General features: G+C 41.2%; 1 protein-coding gene across 1 annotated transcript in view; it reads left to right on the top strand.

Moving 5' to 3' along the window:
• Positions 1-16,806, top strand: part of LRCH3 (leucine rich repeats and calponin homology domain containing 3) — a gene marked incomplete at its 5' end in the record, with an annotated part of 59,649 nt that extends 42,843 nt beyond the window's left edge. Inside the window, 9 exons of the mRNA XM_017726841.1 lie at positions 260-313; positions 3,328-3,408; positions 4,728-4,799; positions 5,668-5,716; positions 6,208-6,321; positions 6,881-6,999; positions 8,543-8,680; positions 10,732-10,809; positions 13,077-16,806. Coding sequence (XP_017582330.1) covers positions 260-313; positions 3,328-3,408; positions 4,728-4,799; positions 5,668-5,716; positions 6,208-6,321; positions 6,881-6,999; positions 8,543-8,680; positions 10,732-10,809; positions 13,077-13,277 — 906 coding nt within the window. The remainder of the gene's footprint in view (positions 1-259; positions 314-3,327; positions 3,409-4,727; positions 4,800-5,667; positions 5,717-6,207; positions 6,322-6,880; positions 7,000-8,542; positions 8,681-10,731; positions 10,810-13,076) is intronic.
• Positions 16,807-18,588: the final 1,782 nt, after the last annotated feature.

The raw sequence follows: 18,588 nt of genomic DNA, 5'->3' as shown, positions 1-18,588 counted from the left end.
AATACATAGTTTTTTGTATTTGCTTGACACAACACAGAAAGCAGAATAATTGATTCCTTAAGTAATATGACTGCACTGTAATTCCTGGGTCACATGGCTGTGTATTCCTACAGAGTTACAGATAATTCATGGATTGTTTTAAAGAGCCTCTTAGTGCTATAAGCAAGCAGTACATGTTCCAAAATGTCTGTCTGTTCACATACCATGTGTTTGACATTGTGTGTGTTTTTGACATTGCTCCATCTCTCCCACCTCCCAGTGTCCCTTTCCATCCAGAAGGTCTCAGCATACTGATGATAGTGCCTTGTTAGTGGTAAGATCCTGCACGTAATGGCCTTTTTCTGTGGCAGATTCTAGAGCACAGAAATGACAACATGTTATGATTGTCTCAGATTAGAGCAACTGTTTTAGAGCTAATCTGAATAGCATAAAACATGACCATCTCCTTTGAAAAGTAGCTTAGCTGTGAACTATGATGTTGTGAATATATTGACACTTTTGCTGTCAGCCATTTGCTAATAAGACAATTACATTTCTCTTTAAAGTAATTAAAGCTTATATTTTGTTTGAGAGCAGAAGAAAATTACTGATAGTAAAGAACAGTTTCTAAAATGAAAAATTCACCTCTAGTTGTTATGGTTTGATTTTTTTTTCTCCATTCAGCTTGCTTCCTAATTGATGTGCTCTTCAGTGTCAAGTAAGCGATTTTAGTGCTTAGTACAGCCTTCTACTTTAACTTGTCTGTGTCCTGCACATGGGGGTGAGAAATACTTGGCACAGGAAAAAAGTGTTCTACTTATGAATGCTATAAATCATGAAATAGTCCTCATATAGTTTTATTGTTTATTAGTGCAAGTGTCTTAAAAACCATCTATTTTGAACACTTACCAAAATAAAAACATGTATGCACATAATTCATGTTTTATGCTATTGCTTCCTTTGTGGCATCTTAGCAATGTAGCATAACTAAAAAATACAATTAATGTCATAATCCATGTCTAGAAAATTAAAAATATACCTGATCTGCCTGTTGTTGCATGACTGCATGCCTAGAATTTATTTTCTTGATTTATGTGCTTCTATTATCTGCCTAGATTTTCTTTAGGCAGCACCCTTGGTTAGAATGTCTCTCTCCTGAACGTGTTGGTCAAGATATTTACTGTGTCTTTATTCAGACTTTTTGGGTTTCCTGCTTTCATAAGACTAGCACTTTGTGGGTGAGAAAGAAGGCTTAAAATGTTAGAGAGAAATTTAATAATTATGTGCCTGTTTAGAGAAATCACTATCAGTGAGCATATTAAAATGTGTTTTCATATTTAGATAATAAAAAACAGGAGAACTGCAGTGGTTTGGGTTAAGAGATGATTCTCTGTTGTCAGTGAATTCGTCTTTGGAATATATTTTAAAGATACCTGTAAGAACCTCATTTCTCTTTGATTGTGTGATCACATGACTTCTGTTGTAAATTAAGATACAGAATTCTCAGAAACTATTTTGAAACTAGCTTCCATTGCTGTTTGTTTCCTTTTTGTCTAACCAAGTTACATCCTTTCACTTCACAAAAAGAGTGACCAGGCTGGCAGGGAAGGATTGAAAGCAATAATTTCTCTGTTCATTTTTCTTTTGGTTCTTTGCTCTTTTCAGCAGCACTGAATTATAATAGAATATGAAATGCTGGGGGTTTTGATCCACAGCTCTGTTCTGTAGCAGAAATCCACACTGTGCCTAATGGTCACATATGCCAGGGTAGCTGTTTGTAGCAATTACTGTAACTGGAACATTACACCCATACTAGCTCATGAATTTGTACCATTTTTTGTTTCCACGAATGTATTTTATATGGTGTGGGTAAAAACTTGTTCAACATCAAGGAAATGGTCATCAGTTTGCTTTGAAAAAAATTCTAAGAGTTTAAATTGCTTTTACCTTTTTATGTTCTATTGCACTGAATTTGACATTTTCCCTATCCTTCTGGGTTTGAAATTTAGCTAGGTCTAATTTCTGTGGACATAAGGAAAAGCTTTTATAAGTACTAAATCTAATATGGAGTTAGAAAGCAAGTGAGCTTTTATTTTACTACTTTGCTCCTCTGGCATTGTTACTGCTTTAACAAAAAATTTAAGTTGTGAATCTCCTTTTTAAAATCTTTAGTGTTTCTTTTGGTCATCTTATTGTTGTCTTTAATCACTAATTAAAATGTATTCATGTTGCACAGGTTACTCTGACCATTTCCTTCAGTTTAGAAACAACGTCAGGACAGTTGGTTTGAAGTCCCAGAATGATTGCCTGTACCTTCTGTGAATGTTAATGGTTCCGTTTAGTTGTTGTTCCTCTTGCATACCTGTGATTAGAAGTGGAGTGTGGCTGTAGAACTTAATTGCACATGGTGGTGGATTTCTTTGGGTTGACCTGTGATAACCAGACTAAAATGTTGTTGAAGAAATGTAATCACTGGCCTCTCTGAGAAAATAAAAGTTTTATGTTAGTCATAACCTCTTGCTGTTCTCACAAGGATAGTTCCATTCACTACAACTGAGGTTACTTGTAGAGCTGGTATCCCACTTTCAGACTTGGCTAATGATATCAGCCTTCCTTGCTTTTAAATCTCATTTTTCTCCAAATATCATCTTCTCTTTTCTCCCATACTGTCCCTTACAAGGTTAGTACTATCAGAGGGGAAAAAAACCCCAAAACATTGTCTCTAACTGCTGCTCAGTTTCTCTGTTGCAAAGCCCACAAGGTACTTCAGAAGCATCAGGCAGCTGCTGTGACCTCTTCCTCTCACAACTTTTGTTTCATTCCTGCCTTGTGCTCCCTTCCTTGTGTTGTTTTCTTCTTGTGGTCTCAAATGTGGCCTGAGGCTGTCATGTTACTGTTAGCACATAGGATCTCTGAAACATTTCAAGTTAAGGCTAGGTTTAAGTTAAGCACCAGAGTGTTACAAATAATAATGGTATGGGTAAAGTAAGCAGGCCTTGACTTACACAGACTTTTACCCTGGAGTTTTCTCTCAGACCGTTGGCATTCATTTGTGTATTCAAATGTTTAATAACCGAATTCCCTTAAAATATCCTTATTTGGTTCATGCAGAGTTCTGGTTGGGCTCTCCTTTGGCGCTCCCTGTATCTGCAGTTGTTTCTGGCACAGGGAAATTTTTGTGACTTCAGTGCTAGACCTAAAGGCTGTGTGCAGCATGTGCAGAGGGTGGTGTAAGTCTGAATTGCAGCATCCTGGCTCCTTTAGTATTGTGGCTGCCTTTTCTCACAGTCATTCTTTGCCTCACTTTTCCTTTCTTCCCTCTCTTTCTTTCCTTACTGTCCCTGACAGAATGGCTTTGAGCCTCTCTTTGTGTTTGAGATTGACAATAACACCAATACCATTAAAAGGAGGCCAGGCACTCGCAAACAGGTGAAGAGCATGCAGTGTGCTGGTGTTGTGGTTGTCCCTCCCTGTGCTGTGCCGTGTCCCCCTTCCCTCTGCCCACTGCTGGGTACGTGCATTGTGACCACTTCTTGTTCGTCTGTGTCAAGCTTGCCCTGCTCTTTTCATACAGGAATAAGCAGATACATTGATGTTAGAGCCCACCTAGTTCTGGTTTATTTTATTTTTCTCATTTCCTATCTAATGTGTTGTCTAAGTCAAGTGATATTTGGAACTCTTAAAAATAAAAAAACCCCACCATTTTGGCTTTGCCCTGCTCTGGGGAAAGAGGCAGTTTTGAGGATCAGCTGTAAGTCTGCACAGAGTCTAAAGATGTTTGTGTTTAAGTTTTGCCCTGAGCATAAATCTTCCCTTCTAGTTCTTCTGGCTGTGCTGTTCTGAAGTGGCAGAATAGTTGCAAAGGTTTTAAAAACTAACTCCCAAATGTGACTTTCACTGCCTGTATTTTCTAGGTGTCATTTGATGTTCTTTCCTGTGCTGAACTGCTGAACTGTCACTTTGCTATTTGAATGCTGTTTCAGAAAGTATAGTGAGCCATTCAGTCCTCAAACGTTAAAGTGTTGATGGTGCTTTCAGTCAGACACAGGATTTGGCCTTCTAGATCCACCTGTCAGTGACAGATGGGCACAACTGCAGCCCCTGTTCTATAAACAGGAAAAGTTGTTTATTTGGCTGGTTTTGATATTGGTCATTATTGAAATATGACTGCACTTTATTTGTGGCAACGCTGTAAATCCTGACACTGGCATCTTCCCTGAGAGTGAGATTGCAGCCACAGAATCTCGTTTGCTTTGTGTCTAATCACAAGGACCAGTTGTTAGTGTTTGTGGCAGATACAAAGTGTGTGTTACTGAGCCTCTTGTGTATGGGTTTCTCTGATTTTTCAGACATGTATAACATCCTCAAAGCATTAAAAAGAAAGCTATTTATTTCTAATGGTGGCCTAGAATGGACTGTTGTAGGGTAAAGTTTCTTTTTTTCCGATGGCATAGGTGTTACTAAAGAAGCTTTTGCCTCACTTACTGTTCTTAATTCTGTTTTTAATGTCACTGTATTATGTGTAAAAGAAGCACTGCACCTCCCAAGCTTATTAGTCAGAAAGTTCAGGAGAGTAGGAAGGCTTTAACTATAGTTCAGCAAGTATTGATGTGTTGCTTGTTGAGTGTTTCTGAGAATGTGATCGTGATCACCTCTTCATTTTTAATTTTGCTGCATTCCACCTTTGTGCATGACCTGTCAGCCACTCACTAACTCTGCTACTGCATTCTCTTTCTTTCTGCATTCAGTCACTCTCAGGGTTGAACCAAGAAAGCTGTGCTACTACCCTGCCTAGTGCCTCTACCTTCAGTCCTGTCAAGGTATCTCTTGCTATTATCATTCACCACTAGAGCCAACAAAAAAAATCTCGGATCCACACATCTGTTTTAACAGGTGTTAGTCTGTCAGCATCTAATCAAAAGTTCAGGTAGGGTGTGAACCCAATTCACCTGATTAAACTGTAGAAGGTATTACCTCATCTTAGCTTTAGGCTGTGTCTGCAGGAGGCCTGATCTATAAAACATGGTAACCCGTCTCTGCTCCAAGGGGTTCTTGGTTGCCTTTGATGTTGCTTTTTCTGTACAAGATCATTTACTCTTGATCAAGTTGAGTTCATCAAAAGTACACTTGTATTCTTTGTCTTTTTGTTTCTCTTCTGTGGAAACTGCTGTGCTGAATGCATTCCTCACAAGAAATCATTAGTTTGTGTAAACACTGTGATGAAACCACAGTGTGTTTCACTGGGGACAGATGTTCAGTAAATAGCAGTTCTGCATTAGCAAAGGTGTCAAAGAGGTGTTTTGGTGTTCCTTATCGGGGCTGCTGTATTGCCAGTTCTGCATGTTGCTTAATACCTGGTTTTTGCTGTCCCCTTTGCAAGGAGCACTTTTTCACTTTGGGTTGGAAGGAGGAGTTAACAACAATCTGTCATTGCATAGTCAGCGCTGTTTCATCATTCTTTTTCTTCAGGAAAAAAAAGCAGTTGTGACATTTCTGTAAAAGAAAAAGTTTTGTCTCTGCAGAGATAAGACTTGGGGAACAAGATACTGTGGTTTTTTCTTATTTCTGATTATTTTACTGAAACACATTTAGATGGATAGAGCTTTTCTTAAAACACAGAAAATGAAAATGTAGTCAAAGCTTTTCCAGATTAGGCCCATTTATACTCTCTTGCTTTTTTGTTCACAGAGTGATGACAGATCTACCATCTCCCCTGGCTCACCTACTGCTCAGACAGGTAACAGGGACAGGAAGAAAAATTCTGAAAAAAAAGATCAAAATGCCTGCTTGCTTATTTGTCCTATGAAGAGAGGGGAGCATCTGTTCCCACCTCTGTCTGTGGCACTGCTATGTGTGAGAATTTACCCAGTTACTTGGGTCTCCTTAGAAAAACACAAGGGAAGAGACAACAGGGATGAAGTATGTCCTCAGGCAGAGCGCAGGGTTTGGCTGGTTTAGGCCTTCATACAGGCTTTGGTACACAGATGCATTCAGAAAGAGTCAGAACAGTTGTTGGAATTGGTATGTGGAATGTGCTTTGCATGCAAGTGTCCTTGGAAGCGCCTTTTCCTGCTCTGCTTTTATCATGCATGGCTGTAATTTATTTTGTCATTATTCCATTAAAATTTTTGGTTTGTTCTTTTTAATTACCACATTGCTGAACCCATTTCCTATTTAAACTCTAACCATTTCCTTCTTCCTTTCCTGTGCCTTTCCACATTTGTTTAGTCCACCTTTCCCCTCCATATCCTGGCCATGCAGCCCCGCCTTCCTATAGAAACCCTTCCCAGCGACCTGAGAGTTTCCTTTTCCGAACAGCTGTCAGGGATGAAGCAAAGAAAGGTAGGTTACATAGCTCAGAAATTAGCTAGTTTTGTCACATTATATTGACATCTGCATTACCTGGGGCTTGCAGTGTTTTGTTACTTCAGGTCTTTATCATCAAACCACTTGCAGTATTCCACTTGTAGACAGATGACATCTACATTGTGAAGAAACAGGGTTTTATTTGGAGCTGTCCAATATTCTTTTGTCATATCTGTGGAAGTGTGAGAATTTGCTCTTACTGGTCTGCACTTACACGTTTGCCACACAAGCCTTCAACAGCCCAGTAGCCTGTAACAGAATTGCAGTTTCTGAAGAAAGAGAACTGTTTCAACATATTCCGTGTGGCAAAACTTTGTCGTCATTTGTGCACGACCATTATCCAACAGAAAGGTCAGAATCTAAACAGTGAGGGAATTGTGTTGACACTTCTTTTAGGTTGGTAGACCATTAGTTTGATTAATAATCAAAGGAAAGAAAGAGATTTGTGAAAGGAACTTTGTATGCGGTGCAGCAGTGAACAACATGGAGCCAAACCATGCTTAGTGATTTTCTTTCCTTCATGCTGCTGTTTTAGCTGTTGCTTCATCCTCTACCTGTGCCTTGTCTCCTGCTAATGATTCTGCAGACCCTCGTGTGAGACAAAACTCCAAACAGCGGGAGGAGGAGCTGGAGCTGATAGAGCAGCTACGCAAGGTAAGTGCTGCCAGGAGCCAGAACGTGGACGTCGCAGTAAATGCGCTTTGTGACCCTGCTAAATCTGCTTTTGTCTTGTGGACCAGTTTCACTGAACCAATATGGGGCACAGTTGACTGAAATTAAATGGTGTGATACGGTCTATGTAGTTCTTTCAGATGCGTGCAGTGGTGTTCACTTGGTTGATTGTGGTAGATAAAGTCAGCTTCAAATTCTGTAAAATAAACTATGTCGACTCCTGCTCCTAAATGTCCAGTGAACTCTGCTTTTAAAATGACTGTGTGCTTCCTTTCTTCCTTATCAGCTTTCACACTTGTAAGGAGCTCTCTGGAGAGTTGTCTTTACTGTCCCCTTTTAATGTCTTTTTTAAAACTCTTTTTTGCTGTAAAGCTGACAGAAAAGCAGATGGAGTGCAGAGACTGCTGCCAGTCGTGCTGACAGCATGGTTTCCTTGTGTGCTCTAGATCGGTCTCTTGATTCTTGCCTTATCCTTAGTTAAGTGCAGAACATTTGAGACACAAATGTTTCTTATATTTGTGCTTTTTGTCTGCCCGGGGCCACCACAGTCCTGGTTCATGCCCAGGCACAAGGACAGTAAACAGGAATATTGAAAATGCTGCATGGCATTAAGGTGCCGTGCTCTGCTCTGCTTTGCCCCAGACTTTTCTGTAGAGCATGAAGGGATTCCGTGAGGTGCTGTGATTAATTGCTTGGATTTTCCCAATAAATAAGAATTTCCTTATTGAAGCTAATCTTAAAAGCCATAAGCATCCCAAATGGACAGAGAAAATTCCCTCTCTTTGTGGGGGAAGTGTTGAAGTAAGGACAATCTCCTTTCTCTAAAAGGAGAAAGGTTACCTTAGATAAAACAAAACTTGGTGGTGTTTGCAGACCCTCTCTTACATTATCTCAGATTGTTTTTTATGTAGTCTGTCTCTTGTTCTGCTCCCCAGGTAAGCCTAAATCTTTTTTTAATACTTAAAAATATAGATACAGTATTACAACTTGACGACATTCACACAGCATTTTAAATGAGTTTGAAAGCCTGAATTAAGTTTTTATTCATTCTCTTAAACAAATGCTATCTACCTTCTTTTTAAAGGACTGCTTATGCCAAATAGTTCAGTTTTTATTAAAAGGCAAAAATATTGTCTTGACTTTTGTTAACTGTGTTGTCCTCCAACCCACAGTTATTTTCACTTCCCTTGGCAGAATTGTTCTCTGAGAATATGTAGGGTTAGGAATACTGTTCCTAGATCCTGATTTCCATTATTTTTGAATAATGGTTGTACTAGTTCACTGTGCTCTACAATGAAAACTGTTCTTCATTGAACTCAATTGCTCCCAGACTGTGGCCAGCCCTGGGCCACAGCAATGCGCAGGGCTTTCCTTGGGGTTATTCAGAAAGCTGGTTGGAAATGCCATGAGGATGGACAGAGTTGTAACGCAGGAACTCTGCCTCATACAAAGTGTTGTGCAGAATGAACCGGCTGGAGGAATGCATCTCTCAGCTCCCACGTGTGTCCCTGTTGGTTTCCCACAGAACATCGAGTCGCGGTTGAAGGTGTCGCTGCCCAGCGACCTCGGGGCGGCTCTCACGGACGGCGTCGTTCTGTGCCACTTGGCCAACCACGTGCGGCCCCGCTCTGTCCCTAGCATCCACGTGCCCTCACCTGCTGTTGTAAGTGTGTAACAGTGACACTGCTGTATAGCTGTCCAAAGTGATATCCTGCAAAGTCCTGTAATCCACACAGACACTGAACTCAGCATTCTCCTCAGTAAATGTATGTGACAAAAAACTGTCTGTGCTGTTTAAAAAAGGTCTGTAGTGTCAATTCTGGCAGATTGTAAGGAAATGTTAACATTTTCATGTGCTCCCTAAGCATGTTAACTTCAAAACTAGTGAAATAAGATACAGTTCAGCATGAAAACTGAAATAGGATATTTTACAAAATGTCTGAGAAGTTCAGGAAGACGTAGTAGGGAATTAAAACAAGTAGGATCCCACTACACAAGACAGTGAAACAGGCAGAGACCAAGTTGATTCCTGTATCTACTTCACAGCACAACAAATTCTTCTGCTTAGGAATTTTAGCAGAACACACTCAAGCTACTTGGAGAACAGCATCTCCTGGAACAAAACAAATCCAGTCATAGCTTTGTAATAACAGGAAAGAAAGGTGGCTGTGTCTGGGGACTATTTAGAAGAGGGAGGTATTGCTGTCTATTATGTAGGGAAAGCACAGAATTACAGAAAGGTCAAAATCTGTGAGATAACAACAGATTATTTATCCAGTCTGTGTTTGTGGAAGTCAGAAAGTTCAGTGAAAATATTTAGGATCAGCCACTTGGAAGTAATGTGGACAGGCAGATTGCTTGTTATGCACCTTTAAATTGTATGAATAAGGAAAAAAAAACTGGAGATTGTTCCTTGGGGTAGAAGTTGAAACATGCACATAAATCTTCACTTATCCTTCTTTTGGAGTGAGTCTTCGTGTTGATTGGAATTTGAACTGGCATTTCCAGGGCTGCCAAGTGTGTCATTGTGGCTGTATCCCTGGCACTGGATGTGACCAGGCAGATGGCCCCATTATTTTGAGAACGACTGAACTGGATGCACCAACATTTTAGGCAGATTGTGGGATCATTCCAAGTAAAGGCAGGGAGCCACTGCTCAGCAGACTTGCATCAGTGAGATCTTTTCAATGGCCTGGTTTGATGTGCAGCTGAATGTTCTGTGTTAGGAATTAAATCATGGCTTTGTCATGTGAATCCCAAGGAGGAGGCAGCCTTGAGTCTCGTGCTCCAGGAGCAGATGAGGCATCATGTCATGCCCCAGGCACAATGTGATCTTTGTACTCACTTGGTCCTTCGGGATAAAGAGGCCAGTGCTGGCCTTTAACCTGCTTCCTTGGTGGGGAAACACAGCACATGAAGGGGACAGAAGAAACCCCATTACTTATGGAAGCGTCGAACACATGGAGGCTGCTGCCTGCTGCTCCAGTGTGTGTTCAGAGGAGCAGGGAGCTTGTGTCTCTTGAACCAGAAGAGAGTAAGTTTTGAGAGCAAAACAGAGCCTGTGCTGTGGTATGTCTGAAGAGGTGTGAAAGCTGGCTGCAGAAAAAACCTCACTTGAAAAAATGCCAGTGAGTGCAATTCAAACAGCTCCATCAAACACGTCTACAAGAGGCTGACAAGAAGCAAGCTTCACTTCCAGTTTTCTGACATTATTTTTTGGTTTCATCTAGCCTTTATTTTTTTCCTTCTTTTTTTAATTGAAGTATGGTTTGATATTTATATATTTTTGCATTACAGTAATCCGGAACAGACTCTGGATTGCTTTATGTTATGGAATTGCTCTGAAATCACAGCATGAAAGCCATGGATGTGCATTTCATCAAAAGACATTTTTAAAATGATCATACTGTAGTCACTAAAAGTGTTAGCCAGTTTTATATAACACTGTGTATATAAATACTGCAGGGCTTAGAATTGTCCTTTTTTTTAAATCATCCAGCATTCATAACTTAGCTTTTCATAAAACAGCTTTGAAAATTGGGATGGTTTTCTAAGAAAAGCAAACTTTAGCAGAGTGTGCTTTGAATTAGATGAGCTTATGTCAGCGCCGTGTTTTTGGCAAAGAAATTTATTATGAGTTTTATTTAAATAAAAAATAAAAATCTTTTAAAACCTTGCCAGTTAAGAACACTGTATGCCTTTGCTTCTTTGCAGCCTAGACTTACAATGGCAAAGTGCAGACGAAACGTGGAGAATTTCTTGGAAGCTTGCAGAAGGATTGGAGTGCCTCAGGTACGTATTTCTGCTATCCTGATACAATGTTTCAGATGCAGTTTTGTCTGGTCCTTCAGAAAATAAAACATTCTTTGGAAGATTGGATTAAAACAAAATAATTAAAAGTTTAGAAGGGTCAGGTACAAACTGTTCTGCAGTATAGATCAGACTTACCTTGCATGGTCTTCCAGAGTAAAATGAAGCCAGATACAGTTTATCAGAGTGTAGTATATAGAGTTCATATTTTAGTACAGATTCATGTAACTATTGTTCCTCAAATTCATAATAGCTGATGGACTTCAAGTCTGCCTTTAGAACTGGTGGGTCCTATAAAACCAGTTACATTTTCTCAATATTAAATATGTGACAGCTTAAAAGTGGGATAAAATCTGGATGATGGTTTGCACATGGTTTTTTTTTTATCTCAAAGCTTTTCATGTCTTTCACAATAATTCTCTTACATGAATGTCTTTACTGTCTTACCAACAAGTCACAGAATTATTGGCCTTTCTCTGATGGTAGCTGTCTTTGCTTAGTTCCTACTTTTGCTATGTTCCAGTGGTAGAAGTCTGTCTTCTGGTATTCCTTGTTCCCTTTTGAAACTTGTAAGATCTAGGAGGTGAAAACACATGAAATAGTCTTGTTGGTCCAGTTATCCTGTTTGATGCTGTCCTGTCCTTTGCACTTTGTCTTACTCAGCGGCTGTCTCAGTACAAATAGTTTTAATACATTATATTTTTCTTAATTTCCCTTCCAGTGCACTAATTGATTTGGATTTTTACACTGCTGAGCATTGGTGTTTCTGTTGTAGGTGCTGGTTTCTTTTGTATTGTGAAAGGGAGAAGTAGACCCCGTAACTCATTTCTCAGCTACATCTAAAGGCAGTTCTTGAGTCATGCAGGATTTTCTGGTGTTTTCAGATCACTTGCAAACATTTGAGTCACTGGGATTTTAGGATGACTTGTTTATTGAGCTGCCTGGCAATTTCACATGGCTCCGTGGTGAATCGTGTTGGAACGGGCTAGGGAATTTTAAGTTAGTGCTGGGAGATCCTGCACTGCTTTGGTCCCCTAAGAAACTTTGGACTTTTAATCCCAGCAGAACTGCACAGAAATTCATCTGGGGCAAAATTGTGCAGTTCCGTCCCAGCTTCCCTATTTATAGTTCCCTCAAGTATGAAGATAAAATTTTTATGGGATTGCAGTACAAAGCAGATCACTGGAATGACCCACAATTAAAAACAAACAAACACAAAGGCCAATCAAGAAAAAGTCCCCTGTAAACCCAGGCTGCTCCATCTGCTACCCCTACTGTGAAGGGCCCTCTTATTTTTCTCATATATCTTGTTTTAATGTGAAAGAGTTCAAGGAGGGTCTCTCTGGGAAAACTTAGAAAAATACCCCTCCTGAATGCCAAAGCTGCTCTCACATGTCTGCATTACAACTCTACTGAGATGTGAACATAAGATACCTGTATGTAAGAATGGTGGGGTGGCCTAGTATGTTTTTCTTGAAAAGTTGCCTGCAGGTTTTTTATTTCATTTCAGTTCCAATTACAGAAATAAAAGGCTTTCTGAAAGCATAGATCCATGTAGGAATACTTGCCTTCTAAGGGAAGGCTACTTTCAGAAAGGGCTAATTACAGGCACCACAGCAGAGCAGCAATTTCTGTGGGACTTTGGTGGTTTTAAAGCCCTTGGATCAAAGGGAACCCTCAGCTGAACAGGTTGATCCATGCATCTAGATTTCACTGATTATTAGCAGTTACCTGTGGGAAAGGGAGACAAGAGATAACACAATGGGAATAGTTAGAGAAGTCTTAAACTAATTAGTAATAGATATTTCTGCAGGATGCTGCATTCAAGCATCGGTTACACATAAATAATTCCTTGTCCTGCTGTTTTCATTAAGTTACCTGTGGAGGCTGAACTTTGGTGAGTACCCAGTGCCAGCAGCATCTCAGACACCTGAAACCTCTTCACTTCTGGAGAAAAATGGGTTTCACTAAGGCTTGTGTAAACTGCTGTTTTTAACAACAAGGAATAGTTACATGTTGTAGCTGTAGAGGTGACAGGCACCTCACTGAACACTAAACACTGACATTGAGTTCTTTGCAATGGGAGTCGTGCAGATTTCTATGTGAGAATTAACCAGCTGTGATGTGCTTCTCGAATGTGTAGGTTGTATCTGAGATGTCTGATAACTGCTTTGTGGATGTTGCTATGGCTAACTGACTGACCTTTTTTTTCTGTCTGTTTTCCCTTCCTGCTCACACACTCTGGACAGGACAATCTTTGTTCCCCTTCTGACATTCTCCAGCTAAACCTCAGCGTTAAAAGAACAGTTGAGACTCTTCTTTCCCTGGGGACAGATTCAGAAGAATCCAGTCTTGTGTCCCTTTCCGTTCAGCTCTGGGGCTTTGTGGTGTTTTACTGTACTCTAATGCTAACGCTCTGTATGTTCTATCGCTGGGTCTTTTTCCTCTAGTGAAGGATAGTGGTGCTGCTTCCTCCCTCTGTCACTCCAGTGCTTGGGAACAGATTCTGGGCTTTGCCAAGACTGTGTGTATGAAGTGCTTTGTTTCCCACGGATGGGACAGAGGTGACAAGTATGATGTGCAAACACATTGGTGCACCCACACCACCATCCGTGACCCAATTCCCATTTGTATTTGCTGTGTCACATTGAGCAGATGAAATGCTTTACAAGGGAGGAGGAGCTGTCCCTGGGCTCGAGCAAGGGCTGGGGTCAGGACACATGGTGCATGCTGTTGTCTGCTGACCAGTGGTGTAGTGAAAACTGCAGTGTCAGTTTGTGCCTCTGTTCCCCCATCTGTATAATGGGAATTGCAACCACTTTGGTAAATTGCTTGAGGATTATCTGATGAAAAATGTTAAACAATGTGAAGTATTTTTTTCATTGTCAGTGTTCTTGATGAGATCTTGCAGTCTTAGGAGACATGGTCTGGTAAGTGTTGTCCACAACTTTCTAGCTGTATTTTTTTTTTACCCCAGTCCTTTATCCTGCTTCTGAGAGCATTTGATTTCTCAAATTTATAGACTCTGCTATATTACTCTGAGACAGGATTTTTAAAACAGCTGTCAATGAATCCTGAGATTCTTGAACTTTATAACAGTTCAAGCAGAAAAATTTCAGGGAAATTAAGCTCCTCAACAGCTTTAAGATAAAAGTTTTCTGGCACAGAAAGAAAAATCTTTAAGATTCTGTCAGGTGCTACAGAATGCCACAGCATTTTACTGTGCTCTGGATAAAACTTACAAAAACTTGTTGAGTTGCCACTTGATCTGGGGCACCCCAACCCAAGCTTGTTCCATGCTTATTCCCTTCTTCCTCTTACCCTGTCATTTTCAGAAACACTTGTAATCATGCAATTGCACAAATATAAGTCCCGGCTGCACAAGCACTCTTCACTATTTTACAAAACTCAGGTAGTCTTCCATAAAGCTTCACAGCCTTTCCCTCCCCAGGGAAAGCATCCTGGTGCTTTAATGCTTTAATGTCTCAGGGACACTTCAGAACTTCAGGGCACTCCCCATGTGTGTAACAGACCGTGTCTCCTCAGAGTGGAGATCGATTCAGGGAGCTCTGCTCAGAGACCAGTGACAGGTAAGTGTTCAGGACATGGCTGTTCCAAATGTGTCTTCAACAAATTTCTGTTATATCTGCAAGTGCAGTAAATGGCTCAGAAGCCCAGTGCAAGTGGTGTTGGCATTCCAGCCATAACCTGGAACACCTCTGAAGTACAGTTTAAGGTACACAGGAGTTCAGTTGCAAATGTGGTCACTACCAGTAAGAATGTGTTACGTATATGTGGGTCTCACAAGCTCTTGTACCATGAAGTGAGTATTTATCAAAGGAGCAAGTAACAGAGCTGCTGCCTTCTGTCCAAGTCACACAAACTGTTCTGTCCAAGCCAAACATCACCGAGTAAAGAAGGGACCTTTGACAGGGGGAGATTGTTTTATATTTGAGTAAGCTGTTTTTGCACTGCTTACTGGTGTGAACTAAAATGAACTCAGTTCCTGTGTTTCTTAACTTCTAATGAACACTGTGATAAAAGCTGCAAGGGGTTTTACACTAACAGTGCCTTCCAGTTTTTAAATTTTGTTTGTCATTACTGTGTGTGGTATGGAGTCATTCCAAAGCTTTTCCCCCTTATCTGTTTGCATACATAAGAAAAAAGATAAGGCATATTCACTCAAGTTTACAAGTATTTTCTCAAAAAGCACACTTTTCTCAAAGTAACACACATTTGCTGGAAGAAAAATGTATTTTAGCCTGAGCATATGGCTTTCTGTGAGAATTGCAGTTGGGGCTCACTTGTTTTCTCTCTGCTCGGAGCTTTGCGGGAGGAGTGTTGGCTGCCACTGTTGAAGGATTTCTTTAACCTCAAAAATCAGTAAAGACTCAAGGAGTGGAGAAATGCCAATTGATATGAAAATAACACATGAAAAATAGTCTCTGTAGCTCTATAGGAAGGACACACTTGGGTTGTTTTCTGCGGATACAGAGAACTGTTGGACATGTATCCTGACTGTTGCGGAGTGAGGATGGCCAGGAGGTGCCAAGAACTTCTGTAGGATGAGGCTTTAAATACATCTTAGACTGAGAATAGCACAACTATTAATAAACACTTTGAAACCTCTTTTTGCATTTTGCGTATTACTGTTATTCCTCAGGATGATTTTGGGGGCCGCCCGCTAAGCGGGGGCACTTCGGGGAGGTGAGTGAGTGGTAGTGACTCATTCCCTGCTCCACAGCAGGGCTTCCCTCACCGCTGTAGCTGAACAGGCTTGTCCCAGGAGGACTCTCCAAAAGGTGTGATTTGGAAAGGAAGCTGTGGTTCCTCTCCTGCTCTGTGTTGTAGCACATTGATCATATTGAGGCAAAGCTTCCCCCTCCTCACATTCATCTGTTTTGGTTTCATAAACTGCTGCCATCTCAGCGTGGGCAGAGATGGAGGACAATTTGCTATTCCCCTTTCCTCCCACAATCCTTTTTCAAATTCTTATTTGTAGAAAAAGAACACAGAGATTAGCCCAAGGCCACCTTCCATGAATAGTCAAGGTCATGGTTCCTTTGTCACAAGCAGAAATCTCATGTCCTACCCCGTGTGTGTGTGCTGCCTGTCCATAACGTTTCATATTTCAGTCACCTTTTGCTTAATTTTTTTTTCTTTTCAGTTGAGTGGTTTTCATCCATTTTGTTTTTGTCTTTGTTTTGTTCCCCATTCAGGAGCAATTATGTTTGCCTCTGCATATTTTAGAAGAGAAGGGTTTGACACAGGTAGCTGTGACTGTCCAGGCGCTCCTGGAGCTGGCACCCCCAAAGCAGCAGCCACTTCACCACTTGTCTGCTGTGTAAAGACCTCCGGGACCTTTGGGGTTACCTTGGCTAAGCAGAAGGACCTGAAGACTTTACTGCCCATGCAGTGCATCCAAACACACAGAGCTCTGTTCTAAGGAAATGAGTTTTCGTGATTCCTGACAGGAATGTTTTACTTCATTTCTCCATTTTTTTTGGAGATCACAAGAGTTTCCAGTAACATTTTTTATTATCAATATTTTTGCCCCTTATTTAAAAAAAATGAGAGTTCATTGGGAGGAGGGCAGGGAATTCCAGTGGCTGGCTGTTGGAGCCAGCTGTAGAAACTGACCTTGCAGGATGAAGAAATGGGTTTAGAGTTTGTAAAGCAGTTCCTAGGGGAATTTGTAATAAAAGGGTGTTGCTGCAGTGGGCACACAGGGAATTAAATTTCATTCCTTACCCACAGGGTAATGGAGTTTCTTTGCCTCCAAAGAATGGTTATTTCTATTATTTTAAAAATTGCATCACACAATCTTAACCTGCAGTGTTTGATAACAGGGTCAAACCTCACACAGCTGTCACTTGCATTGGCATGTCTTCATTACTGAAAATTGAAGGAATAAAACACTTTTTTTTTTTTTCCCAATGGAAAAATTACTGCATGTTTTCTCTACCAGAAACACTTTAGTAAAAGATACTAAGTCAGCTCTGTTCAAATGGGATTAATCCCATCAGCATTCTTGCTGGGTTCACTTTCTGTTTGGGTTTTAACATGTCTAAGCACTTTTCCAACAGCAGTGGAGGGAGATCTCCACTGTCCTCACGGGATCACCAGAATCCCATGCCTTTCCCTGCAATGGGAACAATGCCAGCCTGCCCTGCTGGTCATTAGAAGCCCAGTACCAAGTAATACATTTATGAGGGGCTGAAGCATCCCTGCAGGCACAGAATGGATCATGTCACGAGCACAGTTCCCAAGTTCCCCAGGTGGGCTGGCTATTGTCAGAGCAGCATCTGTGCTAATGTAGCTCTGAAGGGTTTGACAAGGATTTCAGTAAAACCCTTTATTCGTTGGAATTTACTATGTAGAGAGATGTTTTACAGAAGTGCTGTTATTTCATTCCTCTTTTCTTAACTTAAAAATGGAAATTCAGTGTACAGGAGTGGGAGAGGCAGCTGACAAGTTTTGTTTTCCTGGAAAGCTGATGTGCAAAATAAAGACGGGTCCCTATGCTCTGGTCCTCCTGACAAGGCCAAGCTCACTACCAGGTCAATTAACAATACTTTTCTCTCCCCCACAAAAAGACCTCAGAAAATCCAGCTCTCCACTCATGCAGTTCCTTTGTCAGGTGTTGCCCAATTTAAAGCATCCCTGAACACTATGCTGCTACTACTACATAGTGCATGAGGGTTCTGAAAGCAGCTCCACGCATCAGCCGTATTCCACCTGGGGATACATTTGAAAGAGAATACACCGAGAGGATTTTATGCAGATAAAGGAAGATGAAATGTGAACAAATTAGCTAAAAGTAATTTTTGCAGAAGTAAACCTGCTGTGGGAGCTGCCAAGGACAGGTCTTAGCTGCATTTTTCCCCTTTTGATTTGCAGTTTTGTTTCCATTTTGTTTTGCTTCATGTATTTCTTTCAAGAGCCATTGTGGTGATTGATGAATCACCTATTTCACATAATTATTCCAGTTGCTTCTTATTGGCATTGGTTGGTCACAGTGTACGTGAAGGAGAACACCTGGAGGGTGTTTAAAAGTCCCCAGCTGAAAAGAGAAACCTCCTCATGCTGGGTAAGCACAGCGCCCTGAGCCCTGCAGGGCGTGGATGTGCCCGGAACTCACACTACCCACAGGAAGAGCAGCTCCACTCAGGCATTCTGTCCCCCTTAAGTAGCTCTTGTTTCACTTAATGCCATTGGTGAGCAGCGCTGGCCATTCTTGCAGGGTTACACAGACGTGTCTGAAGTGTCTGCTGCAGTTCGCTGGGGGGAAGGGGCTGCCACTTGCAGGCAACAGACAGAGTGTTCCTGGTGTGTTTGTCTCTGCACGTAATTTGAGAGAGAGGGAGGCACTGGCTTCATCTTGGTTTCCAGCACTAGGTCAGCTGTACTGTTACAGGGACACGTTGCATTTAGCAGCACACCCATCATGGGCTATTTAAATACCCCTGTTTGAAGAAAACCATTCCCTTCATGGAATTTCGAGGGTGTGGTGATTGCTCCAGCACTTAAGGAAAATGAAACTTAACAGTATTCAGGTTGGTGGAAGCTTTTTCATTTAATTAACAGTAGTTTTTAATGGGTGGGGGCTCGAGTCTGGCCTGCAGGAAGGAGCCGTTTCCTATTGCTATGTGTGGGTCACAGCTGTGAGGGGCTCATGGCCACCTGTGGCTCACAGCCACGGCTCAGCACGAGCCAGGCCTGGGGAAGGGCTGTGGCTGGAGGCCAGGCAGGCACAGGGTC

This window comes from Corvus brachyrhynchos, unplaced genomic scaffold (assembly GCF_000691975.1).
Source record: "Corvus brachyrhynchos isolate BGI_N302 unplaced genomic scaffold, ASM69197v1 scaffold162, whole genome shotgun sequence".
NCBI classification, from domain to species: domain Eukaryota; kingdom Metazoa; phylum Chordata; class Aves; order Passeriformes; family Corvidae; genus Corvus; species Corvus brachyrhynchos.
This window is presented reverse-complemented; position numbering and strand designations above follow the sequence as displayed.